At 31.8% G+C, this 18,674-nt stretch overlaps 1 protein-coding gene across 1 annotated transcript in view; it reads left to right on the top strand.

The window, feature by feature from the left end:
- Positions 1-16,413, top strand: part of LOC117182061 (protein pelota) — a 56,889-nt gene extending 40,476 nt beyond the window's left edge. Inside the window, exon 9 of the mRNA XM_033375082.1 lies at positions 15,610-16,413. Coding sequence (XP_033230973.1) covers positions 15,610-15,707 — 98 coding nt within the window. The 3' untranslated portion in view covers positions 15,708-16,413. The remainder of the gene's footprint in view (positions 1-15,609) is intronic.
- The last annotated feature ends 2,261 nt before the right edge of the window (positions 16,414-18,674 follow it).

Genomic DNA, 18,674 nt, shown 5'->3' with positions numbered 1-18,674 from the left:
CATTTGGCCCGTATTTTCACCTCATATTTGAAGTCGGAAGAGCCGATTCCAGAGTGGTTGGTGGAAGGGCGCACAATACTCCTGCCGGAAATAGGCAACTTACCTGACCCGAAGAACTACAGGCCAATAACTTGTCTGAACACGCTTAATAAGATATTCACAGCTATCATAAATGATAGGATTGTTCGGGCAATTGAACCTGTGTGGCAAGAAATGTGTGAACAACGAGGCTCAAAGAAAGGCGTAGCGGATGTCGGGAGAACCTGCTCATCGATAGATGTGTCTGCAAAGATGCAGCATTCTACCAGCGTGACCTATCGATGGCCTGGATTGATTATCGGAAAGCTTTCGATTCGAAATCCCATAGACTTATCATCTGTCCACCATTTCGACGGGTACTTGTGCGGCAAACCTGCAGATCGAAAGTACAAGGTCACTCATGTATTTTACATGGACGATCTTAAGATCTATGCTAAAAACAGCAACTGCATCTAGCTCTGGCGATTGTCGAACAATATACTAAGGAAATTGGAATGGAATTTGGGTTAGACAAATGCGCCAAGGTTTATTTGAAGCGAGGAAAACTTAATGGCATCCCTGAACATCCTGAGCTCGTTGATAGAAGCGCCATACAAGACTTATATATACCTGGGCGTGCCACAAAGCCGCATTCAGGATGTGACATCTATAAAGGATACTCTCCGAAGCAGATACAAACGTCTCATCCGACAGATTTGGTCTTCCGAAATGTCGGCGAGGAACAAAGTATCTGCAACGAACATGCTTGCCGTCCCGGTACTACTCTATTTATTTGGAGTAGTTCCAGGGCCCAAGAACGAGCTCTGATCTCTTGATATCGGGACAAGAATGGTTATGCACATGAACAGAAGCATGCATCTAAAGTCTTCTTGTCCGCGACTGTACATCTCACGCCGTCAAGGTGGTCGCGGAATATTGAGTCTTGAATGTCTGCACAACAGGATTATTCTGGGTACAACACATAGAGTTGCAAATGGGAGAGACCCTCTTCTTAAAAAGGTTAGGAATCACGAAGAAGTGGGCAAAGGAGCATTTCTATACAAAGCAGCGGAGGAGGTTGCTGAAACAGTCAGACTTGACTTCAGTATTAGGGGTGAGCAAAATGCATCAAATCTAATCTATCTCGAGTACTCACTCCTGAAAGCCCGGATTAAGAAAGCACAAGAGAAAATCTTTCGTGCACAGCTCCTCGATATGAGGATGTACGGTATCTTCCACAGAAATGTGGAGGATCAGTCAGTGTCGTGTGATCTAACGTTTGTTTTCCTTAAATCGCCCGGATTGAAGTCTGGTACGGAAGATTTCATTTTTGCATGCCAAGACGGTTTCTTTTCCACCTTAACATGCCGTCGCCACATTTTGAGCCAAGACATTCCCGATGATAGCTACAGGGCGTGCCGTGCACACCCCGAGCATTTAGCTCACATTCTATCTAGTTGTCCAACTCATGCGGGAACGACCTACATCCAAAGGCACTATGCGGCACTACGAGTGATTTATCACCATCTCCGTCACTCTTACGGAATTAACCTTAATATCGCTCCTTTGAATGCTCCTAGGGAAATCGAGCCAATTGTCGAGAATGAGAAGTGCCGCATATACTGGAACTTTATATTCTCGACAATTGTTTCTGTTGCGATGATTGTGCCCGGAATATTCTGTCAAACTAATCGTCCTTATCATCGGCGCTCTTGGAGGTGCCAAGCTTTCACTGGTTAGTAGCCTAAAAAGCTTCCCTGCGTGTAAATAATATGCTTAAACTTTTACGAGAAAAATGCAGAAGGCGGTCGTCCTTGGGTCGCTCTGTGTCCTCAGGGTGCACGAGACTTTTGTCGGATCGTCGTATTGATTTTTGCCAGACTGTAACCACCTATCTCACGTTCGTGAGGCGTGGTTGTGGCTGAAAGTTTACCGCGATTTCGGTGGGATCGGGCGCAGTTTTTCTGATTAGCACCCGCTTCCGGCGAAATCCTGCCCTCTAGTGTCGCAAATCAATCTTGAAAAGAGTTTTTCATCAAGTTGAAGAGCTTCACTTTATTTTGGCCAAACATCTTAAGAAATTCCTTCTTCATGGAATTTTAAACAATGGGCTGCACGAAGGAAACCAAAATTGGTCATTCCGTACAGCCTTATTTAGGGGAGCAGGGTATACAAGTCTAAGAGACGAAATAAAAGTACATGTGCATGTACTTCGAAGTTCGTTGTTTGTTTTGGAGAATAGCTGACAATGAGTGCATTACGTGGCACCACCGCACTATTATGCCGACCGAGCGGAGGCTAGCCTGCCACAGGTCCTGATGAATTTTGGTTAGGGATGTTTGAAGATTATTTTGTGCAAGTTTCGTGAAAATCGGTGCTATCAGAAAAAAAAGCTTGGAATATCAATATAGGCTATTTTTAGAAAAAGTGCTATTCTAAAATTCGCATATATCAGCTTTTAGTGGATGAAATAAAAAAAACCAAAAGCGAGGTGAAAGATCGCTTTAAGACAAACAAATTGTGGCATTGCAGATCTTACACAGTCTCTAATTAACTTCACAGTGCGTCACATGCGTGCGCAGCAATTGCGTAGTTCCGTCAACTCCCACGACAGTTCCTGTACGCTCTCCTTTTGTATCAATATCTGACCAATGAAAAAAGGGGCCCGAATAGCGGAAAGTTTAAATTGAATATTTCTTTTGGGATGACGTCATGGGGATGCACATCACTTTTTCGAGAAACTATTCTAAACGTTAAAGTAAATAAGAAATTCACGAATAGTAATATTTGTCAAGTGTAGAATCTATTTTCTCAGTCATGTTCCATTCTTTTGTCGATTTGAGGTGAAATTTCCCGATTTGATACACTAACCTCCAATTTTGGTTATTTTACTTCCTGACACTGAAAGGTTGTCAATCGACAAAAGAATGGAACATGAGTGAGAAAATACATTCTACATTTGAAAAATATTACTATGCATGCCTTTGTAGCTTACCTTTATGTTTAAGATATTTTATCCAAAAAAGTTATCTGCACTCCTATCTCAAGCACTGAGCTATCCTTCCAGATATTTCCACCTATCCCAGACTAATCGTGTCCGCGAAGTCATGCTGCAAAATTCACTATTCCGCGAAATATGTTAGTCGTTTTTTTTATTCTATTGTATTGATTTTTAGTTGGAAAATTCTTGTATGTAAACAAAAACAATGGAAAATACTGACATGCATAAAGCGCTAAGGGACCGCGACCTTGTCAGCTGCGCAAATCGGGTCTGTTTGAAGCATAATATTGTGCAATCTCCGCATTAAAGTCCCCGCCAATGCACCTTTCCGCTACGCTGTTGGTGTTTTTCATGCAAGAATCGCAACCAGCTCTCGCCTTTTAAGGTCATGTGATACTTAGAAAATGGTCGATTTTACCAGTGTTAGGTTCCCCTGGCTTTTTCCTACAATAATAAAGATTTTGTTTTAAAAGTTTGAGAAATGATTGCGTACATGCTAACGAACATCCCCGAACCAGAGATGAGGTGGGAGATAGGCGATCCCATGTATTTAATTTCGAACGATTTTCGCCACGGCCTCCTATTGCCTGAGGCTTTTGCGAACTAAAATCAAGCGCCCCCAATTACTCAGGCCAGTTTATGAACTGAAATAGATGATAGACGGTTCTACTTGAGCGGTCAAACCACGCGGCATTTTTCCAGTTTGTCAATGTCGGTAGAGAAGATCAGAGTGGGTCATTTCGCATATATGCTAGGTGAATTTGGGATGCTTTAATTAAAAAGTTAACATAAAAGTATCTGAATGATCTTAAGCGTATTTTTAAAATTATGCACAATTAAACATTTTGAAAAAATTACTGTTTTTTTGATATTCAAAGATTAATTTAAGAGCCTATTAATCAAAATTTTAATCATTATTTTAGTACATAACGATAAAAAAATAAAATATGGTGGAAAATAACAAACATTTTGATTTAAATTTAATACTTTTTGTTGTTTAAAGATTATTATATATTTTTTGAATTCACTGTTTTTGTTGGTAGAAAATTTATCTTCTCGGTTAAAAAATCATCTTTTTCATTAAAAATTGTATTCTTTTTGGAAATTTGTTGATTTTGAATTGAAAATTTAACTAATTTAATTATTGTTCAAAATTGATCTTTTTCAGTAAAAAATTCATCTATTTGGTTGACAATTTTAAAATTTTTGTTTTCAATTTTGTTGTTTTTTATCAGAAAATTAATTTTCTAGGTTAAAAATTCTTCTTTTGATTGAAAATTAAACTCTTTTTTAAATCCGTTGTTTTTAGGTTGAGAATTGAGCTATTGAATTTGTCTTTTCAATGCTTGAAAATTAATCTTAGTGTAAAATTAATTTTTTTGTTACAAATGTAAGTTGTTTTTAAAAAATATTTGGTAAGTTTTCGGAAATATTTTTTTTAATCGCTCAGAATCTTCTAAAATTTCTAAATGTCTGAAACGGAAGCGAATTTTTCTTAAAATTTAAAAAAATATTTCAAAAATTAAAAAATTTGTCTTCAATATTCCGATTTTTTCGCGGAATTTATAGAAATGTTTAGAAAAATTTTATCAAAATATTAATATAAAAAAATCCTTTCAAATATTCGTATTAATCTTAAGAATTTTGTGTCATTCTCTTGAAACCATTCAAAGTTTTAAAAAACATTCTAAGCATGTTATTTAAAATCTTTCATAATCGGTTTTTTTTCAATAATTTGTTTAAAGTTTTTTTTGTGTAGTGAAATTAGAAAAATTTATTAAAGTCCTCTTCAGTCGAAAGGCTAATGATAATTTTTGTGTTTCGAAAGGTATGAATGTTGATTTAGAATAAAAATGGGACATAACGTCAGTTAATTATTTCTTTTACACAAAACCTGAAAGACTTGACAGGGTCATTGCATTTTTAAATGTTGTGGGAAAAGTGCAAAAATCGTGTAATTTTGCAAATAATGACAGAGTTTTTTAATTGAAAGATTTTTTTTTTATAGAATATTTAACTATTTCTTGAATATTCGTCGTTTTATAAATATTTTATAAATATTAGGAAATCATTTAAACTTCTAATATATTTTTAATCACTTCAACACCCAAATTTTTCTTACAATTTTTACGTCCTAAAAAATTTAAAAATTGCTGAAGACATTATGGATTCTTTCTCAGCATTTTTAGAAATCTTTTAAAATTTTCTCTAACAATTTATTTCAAAAAACAAGAAATCCTTTTCAATTTTTTGTATAAATATGATAAAATAAATGTTAGATTTCTGAAGATTTTGAAATAAAGTTTTGGATTCTATTTTAGATTTTGGAAAGTATTCAAGAAATTACAAATTTTTGGCCTAACATTTTGGGGAAAGTTGTAATTCATTTTTTATTTAAAAAACAACATTTTTTAAAGAAAATTGAAAATATGTTGAGACTATTTAAAACATTGAAAAACCGCGTTGGCTCAAGAATCCGGTAAACAAAAGTATCAACACTCAGAAATTCCTGAAAAAGTAAATATGATTTATCGCGTATGTGCTTGGACTGGTGTCATTTTTAGATGACGGTTGCTGACAGTGGAACCATGTGGTGGTTGTTTAATCATTTCTTTAAATTTTCATATGGAGTATTGCCGAAACTCATATAAATTGATGTAATATTTAATTTGATGTAATATGATGTAAAAATGGAAAATTTGTTTAATTCGTTGTTTTTTGGTAGACAATAAAGCTTGTGTGGAGATACCTTTCTTTATTGAAAATTCAAATATTTGGTTAAAAATTAATTTTTTCATTTCCAATTTTTGATTGAAAATTAAAGTATTCAACAAGTCAAATTTTTTAGTTCAAACTTTAACTATTCTATTTATTTTTTATTGATTTAAAATTAATCTTCATAGTTGAGAATTCTTTTTTTATAGAATATTTATTCTTCCACGCCCAAATTTGTCTTAAAATTTTTACATCTTAAAAATTTTTTTAAATTTCCGAAGATATTTTGGGTTCTTTCTCAGCATTTTTGTAAATATTTTAAAATTTTCTATAACAATTTATTTTAAAAAGCAAAAAATCCTTTTAAATTTTCATATGAATCTGAAGAATATTCTTTCATTATCTTTCAAAACTGTCAAAATATTTTTAATTTGTTCGAAAACCTGACTGATTACATTCTGTATGAATATGATTTTAGTGGATGTTTTCCGTTTGTTATTTGCTGTAACGCCGATAAATGTTGAGCGATATATAGATTTTTTGAGATTTGGAAAGAAAAATCTTGTTAAGAATTTTGAAAATTTGAAAAGGATAAAAAAGTTTTCTTAAGTTTCATCAGAAAATTTACAATTTTTTATTTTCTAAGGTAATTTAAAGAGTATGTTTAAAAAGATTTCAAGATTTTTAAAGAAAATTATCAAATTTATCAACAAATAATTTTGAGCGGATATTCTTCAACTTTTTAAAACATTTTTAAAAATTGTAAAAAAAATCTGGAAAATTTTAAGGTCATTTTATAATTTTTCACAATTAAAAAAATAGGAATAATTCGCATTTATTAAAAACATAATTTTGAAACTTTTACAAATAATTTTAATATTGAGAAGACTATTAAGAGATAAAAGAAAATTCACATTTTTGAAGATTTTGAAATAAAATTTTACATTCTTTTTCAGAATTTGTAAAGGTTTTAAGAAATTAAAAATTTTTAGTTAAGATTCCGGGGAAAGTTTTTTTTTTTAATTAAAAAAAATAATTTTAAAGAAAATTTAAAAATATTTTGAAATTATTTAAAACATAAAAAATGCGTCGAATCGAGAATCCGGTAAAACAAAAGCATCAACACTTAAAAATTTCCGAGAAAAATAAATACGATATACCACCCAGTTCACGGTCGTGAGACTTGGCCATAGGTGTCATTTATCGCGTAGAAGAAATAATTTTAAAAATAATTTTTCGAAAAACTATTCATGTTTTTAAATATTGTTAATCTCTTCAAAAATTCTGAAATTCCTAAATAATTTTTGTAATAAAAAATTACATTTTTACAATGACCTTCAAAACTTAGAGATTTGTAGAAAGTTCCAGAGGAATCTTACCAAAAAAATTTCATTCTTCCAAAATTCTTAAATAGCTTCGAACATTTTTTTCGAAATACTCAACATTTTATAAAATTGTTGAAATTTTTTTTAAAATGTACAGAACATTTTTAATTTTCTAAAAAATTTCAAATTTTGAATTACTTTAAAACCTTTACAAAACTTCTACACCTTCGAAATATCTTTTGAAATCATTTAGTTTTTCTAAAAAATCTTTTAATTGTCCTAAAATCTTCTAGATTTTTTTTCGTGTTTTTAAAATCAAAACACAATTATTTAAAAGATTAAGATATTCTAAGTTTTTTGCCCATTATGTATTTCATTTTTCTTACCTCTTTCAAAGCTTGAAAAAGTTTACAAATTGTATACAATGATAGAAAAATTTTAAGAACAGAGTTATTTCCTATAATATTAGAAAACCCATTTGTAATTAAAATTTTCTTTTGAATCAATAATGTTTAGAAACAGTTGGAAAACACTTGATCATGAAATGAAATTACTTAATTGAAAATTTTCATTTACAAAATTGATGTTGCGGTAAACTCGTAATATTTTTTAATAGACTTAATTACAGATGGTTTACTTAAACAGTCTTTTTTTTGAGTGACTCGCAGAATTCTTAGAAATTGAAAAAATCAACTGCAAGAATAAAAAACGAACATATATATCTTATTCTTTTCATATCTTACTTTGTCTATTAAATCATTAATATCCAGGTGCGAACTGGGCCTATTGTCCCTATTAATAACAGTTAATATGCATAAATATATTAAATTGTATGCATTTTTTAAATAAAATCTCATATTAAATTAACGCAAACAATAAAAAATTCCTTGGAACATTTTTAAATACTGACAAATATTGCAATTCCTACAAAATATTTTTAAACACCTTAAACTTTTTTTTAAAGATTTTCAAAGTACTTTTGAATTTTTTTAAATGACCATGCTAAAATTTTCTTATTTCTGTGAAATTCCTTTAAATTATAAAAACAAATTAAAGATTCCTTTACATCCTCAAATATTTAAAATCCTTAAAAATCTTTTGAAATTTTGTAAAATTTCAGATTGAAATTTAAAAAAATAAAAAAGTTCCAAAACGTTAAATATTGAAATGTCTTTAGATCAGAGTTTTGAAAATGGGATCAATAAAACTTCAAAGCTTTGGAAATCTAATTTTCAATCATTTTCAACTATTCAATAAGAATAATTTTCAACTCGATGAGATTCAAGTCATAAAATTTTGAATTGTAAACTTGAAAGTTTATATATAAAAAATTAATAATCATGAATTAATTGAAAGCGTTCAAAATTTAAACGTACGTTTTTCAATTGGGCAATCTATAAATGAAATTATTTCAGACTGAAATTTAGAAAACAGAAAAATTTCAAAATGTTAAAAATGTTAATGTTTGTAGATTAGTTAAAATATTAAATTAAAGTCTTAATAGAAATTACTCGAGTTAAAGTTTAAATATTTCTAAAATGATTTTTTATATAATTATAAAATTATATATATATATATATTTTTAAACATACTTTTAAATTTTCAACACTTTCAATTTATTTATGATCAATAATTTTTTGTTAATAAACTTTTAAGTTTACGATTCAAATTTTGCAGACTTGAATTCCATCAAGTGGAAAATTACTTATATTTCATAGTTGAAAATAAGATTTCGAAAGTTTTGAGTTTGTATTGATTCCATTTTCAAAAGTCTAATCTACAAAATTACAGTATTTAACGTTTTGAAATTTTTCTTTTTTCTAAATTTCAATCTGAATCTTTTAAAAATTTCAAGAGATTTCAAAAGATTTTTAAGGACTTTAAATATTTGGGAATGTTTTAAAATTCAAAGGAGTTTGAAATAATTTTAACAATTTTAGCAGAGTTATTTAAAACAATTTCAAAGTATGGTAGAAATCTTTAATGGGTGTCAAGGTGTTTCAAAAGATTTTGAAGGTTTGAAATACTTCAGAGTATTTTAAAAAGTTCCAAGGAATTTTCATTTGATTACAGTAATTAAAAATGAGATTTTTAAGGATTTGAAATATTTCATGGTATTTTTTTAATTTCAAGGAATTTTCAAGAGCTTTAAATTTTTTTTGAAGATTTCAACAGATTGTCAATAATTGAAAATGTTTTAAAAGATGTCAATGAATTTTCATTTTATTTTTATAATTTTAAGGAATTTCAAAGAATTTTAAAGTACTTTAAAAAATCTTAAGAAAGAGGTCAAGATAGGTCAAAATGTTTTGAAGGTATTGCAATATTTGAGAGTATTTCAAAATATTGCAAGGAATCTTTAATTGATTACGGTAATTTAATATGAGATTTTAAAAGATTTATTATATTTTAGGATATTTCAGCAGATTCCAAGGAATTCTCAATTGATTTCAATAATGTAGTTTCAGATTATAAAAGATTTGAAATATTTTAGGGTTTTTTAAAATTTTCAAGGAATTTTCAAGAGATTTCAAAAGATTTGAAAGGGTTTTAAATATTTGAGGATATTTAAAAAGATGTCAATGAATTTTCAACTCATTTTTACAATTTAAAGGAATTTCAAAGAATTTGAACAATTATATCAGGGCTGTTTAAAAAACTCCAAAGTACCTTGTAATAATTTAGTATCAAATTTTAAAGGATTTAAAATATTTTAGGGTATTTTTTAAATTGCAAGGAATTTTCAAGAGCATTGCAAAATTTCAAGAGATTTCAAATGATTTTTAATATTTTAGGATGTTTTAAAACATTCCAAATATTTTCAATTAATTTCAACAATTTAAAGCAATTCCCAAGAATTTTAATTATTTTCAACTTTTCAGGTTGAAATTGGAACTGCTTTGTTAAAAATGTAGTTTTTTTTTGGTTGATGTATCAATTTAGTTGAAAAATTTGTTTTCTGAAAATTTAACTATTTTGTAGACAATTTTTGTTTGTTTTTGTTTAAAAATTAATTTTTTTAAGTACAAGAAAAAAATTCTTTTTTGTCGAAAAATTAACTGATTAAACATTAATTTTTGTATAGAAAATTAGACTTGGTGGAAAATAAATTTCTTTTGTGCAAAGTTCATATATTTTATTTAAAATTCCGTTTTTTTAGTATATAATTTAGCCTTTTGGATAAAAATTTTAATTTTTGTTTAAAAATTTAGCTATTTTGTTGAAAATTGATTCAACAACTTTTTTTTAATTTATGTGTTTTATTCAAACATTTTTTTGTTCGAAAAACTAATTGTTTTAGTTGAAAGTTGAACTATTTATATTTAAAAATAGTGAAATAGTTATTAATATTAATATAATATTTTATAATTATAATATCAACATCAATAATATATATAGTAGTAATAATATCCATATTATATACACCTGAAAAACATAACCTCAAAATTGACTCGTGCATCAAATTAAGAAGAACGCGAAACATCAAAAATCGCCAATTTCTTTTCTTTCTTTCTAATGGGGATCGAGATATAAATAGAAGACCACCGAAGTCTCTCGAAACTTTCAGATCGGCAACAAAGATATCTTTGTGGTAACTAATTGAGGAGAAACTTAATTGGTAAATCATTTCAGAAATTGCTAACTTTCGTCATTTACCGACGCGCAACTTTCGCCTTCAAAGTAACTCTTAGGTAATCCGCCAAGAGGGCGCAGTAATCAGCGCATGTTTTTCACATTCTCTTATTCCATTATCTCGGCTATCTCCCACCTCATCTCTGCCCGAACTCTTCTTTTGTGGAATAATTTAACAAATTTAATTTTGCTCAATTCAATTAATGTGAGTCTATTTTAAAGGTTATGTGTGTTACAGTTCTACCCAGCGCTACGAGGTCTGTCCGGAAAGTGTCGGCGGATTTTGTGATTGTTAAAAATGACTGAAAAACAAGATCAACGAATTTACATCAAATTTTGTTTTCAACTCGAAAAAATGAGTTCGATAACTATTCAGATGATGCAGAAGACGTTTGGGAATATGTGTTTATGAGCAAAGCACGAATAAAAGAGTGGTATAATCGTTTTAAAGGAGGCCCCACTTCTGTTGATAGTGATTCTCGTTCTGGCTGACCTTCGAAGACAAAAATATTGGATAATTGGGGAAATTTTAACCTCAAATTTACAAATGTCATGCTTGTGTGCGAAGTTCATTCCGAAATTGCTCAGTGCAGAGCAAAAAAAGCTTCGCTTAGAAATCGCTTAGGACAACTTAGAAATAGTCAATAACGATGATACTGTGCTTAAAAAGGTTATTACTGGCGATGACTCATGGGTTTATGTTTATGATCAGTCAAGACAACAGTCTTCACAGTCCAAGCATTCTGGATGGCCAAGACCGAAAAAAGCACGTCAAAGTCGGAGCAGTTTGAAGTCAATGTAATAAAGAATATTACGTCCAAATTTTGAAACGTTTGCGTCAAGCAGTGAGAAGAAAGCGTCCCGACACAGCCCCCTGTGACTTTTGTCTCTTTCCAAAACTCAAAAAACCGCTGAAAGGACAGCGATTCGATGACAAAACGACGGTTGAAAATAATGCGACGAGCGTACTCAAGGCCATCCCTAAAAGTGAGTTCCAGGACTGTTTCGAGAAATGGAAACATCGCTGCAATCGTGTTATTCAATCAAGTGGGGATTACTTTGAAGGATACCACCCGCCTGATGATGAAGAATAACGCTAGCGCGGAGATTAAAGGTAGGCCCGATAATTTCCAGACAGACCTCGTACGTCCAAACTACACAATATTTTTGGTGAAAACTTGGAATAAGTAAACAGCATCGGTACAACAGAGGGCTACATTTTTCGGATAAAAACCGGTTAGAATGTTTCCTCGAATGTTTGATTTCAAGTTCTAATTTGCCGGATAGGAGTTAGTTAGGACCAGTTAGAAAGTTTCCAGTGTCGAGTACCGTGTATGAATCGGTTGGGAACCAGTTCGAAACGAACTCTGGTCTTTGACAATATTTAATTTATGGTTCCATTTGTCGGATAGAAACTCGTAAGACCAGTTGAAATGTTTCATGAGTCGAAAGTCGTTTAGAAATCGTTCAGGAAGCGGTTAGAAACTAATTTCGGTATTTGCCAATTTTTAAATTCTAATTTGCCGGATAGAAACCGCTTAGAACCAGTTAGAAAGTTTCCAGTAATTTAAATTGAGATAATATTTTGAAATATTGTAGAGTTCACTCATACCTGTATTTAAAAAACAATGTGAATATCTAATGGTGCATGGAAAAGCTTTACTCCAATTTGTTGAAGGCGACAAAGAATCCATCGAAATTACAAGAAACAAAAATTCAAAGAACGGATTGGCAAGAAAATTTAAGATCTGCATCTTTCTTTGTGCGATTTTAAGGAAAAAATGCCTTAACTCATTATCTATTGTTTACAATGATCAAGATTTGCAAGGCAAAAACATCAACTTCCAGTTAAAGAATTTCTTATTTCGTCTGATCCGACTGTTACGAGGAAGTGGAAACTTCCAAAACGAAAAGTTGGCAGCTTGGATCCTGATTTTTTTGAAACTGCCGAAACCCCCAAAGGAACCCAACCTAATAAAAAATACAGACGAGAATGTTGTACCGATCGGAGTGAAACAGTTCTTAATTCATTTATGCTTTCTTTAATTGCAAACGTGATCAACGATTTTTTTTTCGTTATTTTCTCTTCTTATTATTCAATTCTGGGAGCAATGTACTTGGTTCAAGTAAAAATGTACTTTTGGCAAATGACGATATTTTTCCGACCACTGTCTGGCGAGGCGTTGACGAGTTACTCTAAACACGCGAGACCGTAAAAAGACTTCGCTGCCTTGGTATACACGATACTTTATGCCTTTGCGGTAAGGTGCTATATATGTATGGCACCTTTTAGGCCTCTCTGCTTGTTATTTATGATCGTATTGTTATTTCAATTTCGGAAAAGGCATTTCAAAGCCTTTAAAACAGTTAAACAAGCTATCTGTACCTTTAAATATATCTACCTGAGTGCCAGCGGAGAATTTTTCAGAGCTTCTCAGAGCCTTGAGAATCTTTTGCATAAATTCTGAGATTTCTATCGGTAGGGCATTCACAGTTTTTTGAACAGCAACCATTTTTTAGCAACGGACTTTTAAAACTTTATATCTGCTAGTTTTGCTCCGATCGGTCTCAATTTTTGAAACAATATTTTAGAGATGTTTTACATTCATATGAAAAAATAGAAAAATAAATGTCAAAAAAGTTCAAGAACCTTAGCCCCATTTTTACACCTCTTACACACTAAATGTAATTGTGCCTAATCAACAATAGTAAATTAACTTGAAATAACGTCTAAGGGGTGTTTTCGGTTGCCCATTATGAATCTGAAGTCAAAATTCAAAAATTCAAAATAGCTTATCCAATATGACAGCCAAAAAATTAAAAAATTGGTTCTCAGGCTTCAAACTGGGTTACTCGGTAGTTTTTCACTCGCCGATTCCAAATTTGGAGCCAAATTCGTGAAAGTTTGAAAATAACGGATCCAATACGAACAAAAATTTTTAAAGTTAGTCCCATGGTTTCAAAATAGGTGTGCGGGAATTTTTTTGGGTCGTTGATTATGAATGTGAAGTCAAAATTCCAAAATTTCAAATAAAGAGTGAAACAGGTGAACAGGTGATCGCGAGCTGGCACTGTGCTAGCCGACTAGTTCCGCACAGTCCCATGTGCGTAGAAAATGGCGGCGTAAAGCGAGAGTAAAAGAGACGGGCAGATCTATTTATCTCTGTCGCATCTATAATATTCTGCTTTGTGATTCTGTTGCGCTACACCTACAAGACGGCACCCTTATTAAAAATGCAATTTATAACTTTTATAAGCATTAAATAATCAATTTTGTCAATTTATAAATTAAACATTTCTTGCCCCCGCTAGGTACTCATGTTGCGCGCATGTGCGCGCCGCAAAATTTCGTCACAGGGTGATTGTAAACGTGCTGGCATTGTGCCACACCTTGTTCGCGCACTTCAGTTACAGTCACAAAATGTGGGCGAACATGGTGAATTTTGGCTTGCATGTCATACGCGCATCGACGTGCACGTGACATGCGCGCACTAATTGTTATCTGGGAAGCTTTTCTTAACTATCGTACGCTGAATATCCTTAGACCTAAGAATACCAATATATTTATATGACTGACCTTCGACCATTGTCTCGATGTTGTCCTCGTCCTCCTTCTCTATCTTTGCAGTTTCTAACTCTCCACTGAATTAATTTACTATCCTGAATTTATTTAGTCCTAACTCCATGAGCATATAATTAAAAAACTGCTTCATAACCTTGTTCACTGGCTGCAGTTACTAGTTTGAACTAGCGTATAGCTTCTGGCCATCCATGTATAGTTAGCATATATTGTTCTCATGTATTTTGAGCCTAATTATCCTGGGTTGTTCATGATAAAAATAATTAATTCTTGTACCCCAAGGCATCATCAAAAGTCGATAATGTGTTGTCAGATTTCATAATTTTTCATGATTGAAGCAAATTGTCATGTGGTACAGAAATAAACGTTTGCTTGTAGTCCATGTATGCCAAGAGCAAGTTTCTTGGGGTTTCACGTGCTTGGCGTCGTGGCTACAGCGTCGATGGCGACTAGATCTTTATTGCCCTGCGAGGTTTTACAAAATTCCTTTTGTTCTTCTCAGTCTCGTCGCAGTGATAATATACATTACCTTCGGAAATTGTCGGTTCGACCAGCACGATTACTGTTTCAAATTACTGCTGATTTTAAAAAGTCATTACTCATTCAAAAAGGGAGAAATACCGAAAATTAACGACGGTAGTCGACCTTCTCTGCAATTTAAGATGTAAAGCACTTATAAACTGTTGTAAGACAAGACAGGCTTTTGAAAACACCTTGACAACTCGGAATGCACGCTCGTCGGGTATTTATGCCAGAAATTGTGCACATTGTTTGGACCTGGTGATTTCCAGTTTTCTGCCCTTGCCAAACCGCTGAAACGTCTGAGCTTGTGCTGTTAGTGGGTTGCATTATATGATAATTGCTTTCTCTTTTTTCTATGGTTAGAACCACGCAGCACGTAAATTGCTTCTGTTTGTTCTCCATATTATTATTATGCATATTATATTTTTATTATTGCAAGCCCCATTTTCAGAGAGATTTATATTGTTTTTTTTAGTATATTTTATTAAAAGCATTTGAAAAAATCATCATCTAATGAAACATTTTTAGTTGTAATGTAATTTCGAAATACGCGAACAAAAGGCGAGTGTTAATTATAAACATAGCTTAAATCAATAATCTACAAAAATTTGCTTTTTTTTAAAACAATGTTTCATTAAGTGTAGACGAAATTCATATTTTTTATTGGTTTCAGCTTCCTTCGAGCATTAATTTTTAGCATGATTATTTCCCGATTTACTCTAGCTTTTTTTCATTTTAATTGACTCGATAGTTAAATTTACCATGGTCCTAACTGATGAACCTTTTTATTTAATAATCAATACGATTAATTTCAGAGCTGGAACAACTTACTGGAGTTGCAGCTATACTTCGATTTCCGATGCCAGAATTAGAAGACGAAAGTGACGGAAATGATTCGGAAGGAGACGAGTAACGAAGCCGCTAATATATTTGATTAATTCATCATGTATGAAATCGGGAATACAAAACTAATTGGCCGCTTCATTCAATATGTGTTATATCTGAGTTTGATGGCGTATATTGATTTATTATATAGAATCATTGAAAATAGACACGGCACCAAACGCGAATAGAAACAAAGCTCAAAACATGTTCACGTACTTCAAGGGAAATTAGTTAGAGCTTCTAATGTGAATTCTGTTTTTTCTTCAAAAGATTATCTTAAAATCCAAGCGAACTACAGATTTTAAATCGTAGTCCCATACATAATTTTAAATTACTAAACTGATTCTTCCGCTGCTCACAATGAAAAGCAGGTTTTAGTCAAATAAATTAATAATAATAATAATTCTAGAAGACTGCTTTCAGCTTTTGTTATGCTTCGATCGAGGTGTTTTCAACAGATATATACTTGATACTTTTAAACATATTTAGAGAATCCTGTGAATTATGTATTATTATTGAGAATCAACACAATTCCTCCTATGCCCCCCACCGTGAGACGTATACGTTCACGAATGTCCCCCTCTACAGGGGCCCCCACCTCTACCATGAGTCGTCAAGATATTTACTCTCACCTCAAATTTCGGACAATTCATTGTATATCGTGACCGTGAAAGGTCGTCAATCGAAAAAAGAATGGAACATACTCAGAAAATAGATTCTACGCTTGACAAATATTACTATACTGACATTAATGAGTTACCTTTAAATTTCGAATACTTTCTCGAAAAAATTCACTGAATTTCCATGAAGCCATACTAAAATCCTCAAGTCAAATTAAAGCGGCCTTTTCGGGCTTTCCTTAATTGGTCAGGTACTGTTGCGGGCGTGATCGTACAGCCCGCCCGGCAAGAAGGTGCGAATTGAATTGAATAAATATATGTACATATATCCTAGAATTTCAACTGTTTTCAATTCGTAATTAATCACATATTTGAAATATGCGTTTTAATACCTTTTTTGGCGAAAACATTGTGTTTGATTTCAATTCTATTTAATGTTGTCAAAATTGGAGCGAAAAAGTGTATAGATTTTAATTATGTTTTGGACGAGTTAAATTGAAATCAATTTAATACTGTTTAATGCCGTGAGCCAAACTTGAATATTGGAGAAAATTTAATTTACATTGCCTGTACCGCTAGTTTTGTATACCTGGGCTTCCCTTCAAATCTCCATTAAAATTTTTAAAAGGCTATTTTAACCCAATAAACCTAGTCTGTGAGGTCTTTGAGAAGATGTGTTAGTAGTGTATACTATAGTGTTAGTGAAAATCGGTGTGCCTATGCCAATGCGACTAGGCTACCAAGTAGACCAGCTGAAAGGGATTAAAAATCAAAGATTAAAATTTGTAAAATTTTGAAAGTATCTACGGGAAGGTTAGAAATTCAGAATATAGGTGTTTCGATTATTTCAGATATCTAACTTTTTCTTTTGGATGTTTGAAATTGGAGTGAATATAACGAATCTCGTAAATGGAATAGAATGAGCCAAAACAGACAACATTTTTTAATTCAACTTCAAAGTAGTATATTATTATATAAGTTATAATTATAAATATGTATAATGAGAAAATTCGTAAATTAAACAAAAGTGTTTATAATTTGAAGAAAATTCTGAAACGAGAGACGGTTTGGTTGCGGCCAGGTACTGTAAATAACTCTGCCCGACCGGTATGTAGCGAATACAATAGGAACATTATATGACCGTCCCATCACTTCTTAGTGCGGCTTAGGTGCTGAAAATCGGCACAAACAGCCATTGAAAAACGCACTGGCGGCCAGTGCCGTTCGCCAGTGCGTTTTCAGTGCATTTTCATCGGCAGGGTCCAGCGAGTGATGATTTTGTCAAGCAGATGAATCGTATATAGTTCGGTACACATAATTCGGAAATTGAAGTCAATTTAATTACTTTTTTACAGTTATAATCCGGATGAAACCAATGATATTTAATTATTTTAAAATTTTATGGTAATTTAATACGTTCTAATGAGTGAAACATCGGAAATTTCAATTCGAAATGTATATTATATTTAACAATAACGTTATTTGCAGATTTGTTTAAATAATTGTTAGAATCATTTCTCTTGAAAAATTTAATAAGCTCATACAATTATTTTTTATAATAAATATTATTTTCTGAGTAACAGAAATTAAAATGTTATTTTTATGTATATTATAATTGCAAAAGTCAGTCCTAATATCTTTTTAATTTATTCACATTTTTTCTAACGTAATAATTGTTCAATTTTTATATACTCATTCAAATTTGTTTTTACTCTTTTTAAATATCCTCTTGAAATTAAATTTTCAAAAAAAAGTCATTTCCATTTTTCCTAAGAATCTTAATAAATTCTTTCACAGCGGTGCAGCCCGCCATTTTGTCTACTGCGCAGTCTTCGCGCAATGGTCTCGTTGGTTCAGACTGGGTTATTAGTAACGTACAATACTCCACGTGTTATACCAGGAGATTGCTTATGCCGTGCATTTAATTTCGATTGACATACCTCAACGCGCCCTTTGTTAAAGGTCCAAAAGCGCGCCCTATGTGTGTATTTGTTTTTCTGCGGGAACTAAAATGAAAGGTGGCTTACCTGCCTGCTACCTGCGACTCACTTGATCAATCAGTAGCTCACTGATTTCATGAAATATTCTTCAAATTTACAAATTAGTTATTTGGAAAATATGTTTTAGAAATAATTTTACAAAATTCGAATGGTGATAACTCTATTAAACAAGAAATATTTTCCGTTTAAAACTGAATTTTAAAGTAAAGTATTTAAAGTAGAAAAATTTTAAGTTTGGGGACGCTTTTAATAAAAGGGGCTTTGTCCTAATGAGAAATAAAATACTTGCAATCAAAATATTAAAATTACTAGTTAACTACCGTTAACTACTTTCAGGTGACTGATCCGACTGGTAGTTAACGGTGTGCTTCCAAA

This window comes from Belonocnema kinseyi, chromosome 10, assembly GCF_010883055.1.
Source record: "Belonocnema kinseyi isolate 2016_QV_RU_SX_M_011 chromosome 10, B_treatae_v1, whole genome shotgun sequence".
Taxonomy (NCBI): domain Eukaryota; kingdom Metazoa; phylum Arthropoda; class Insecta; order Hymenoptera; family Cynipidae; genus Belonocnema; species Belonocnema kinseyi.
This window is presented reverse-complemented; position numbering and strand designations above follow the sequence as displayed.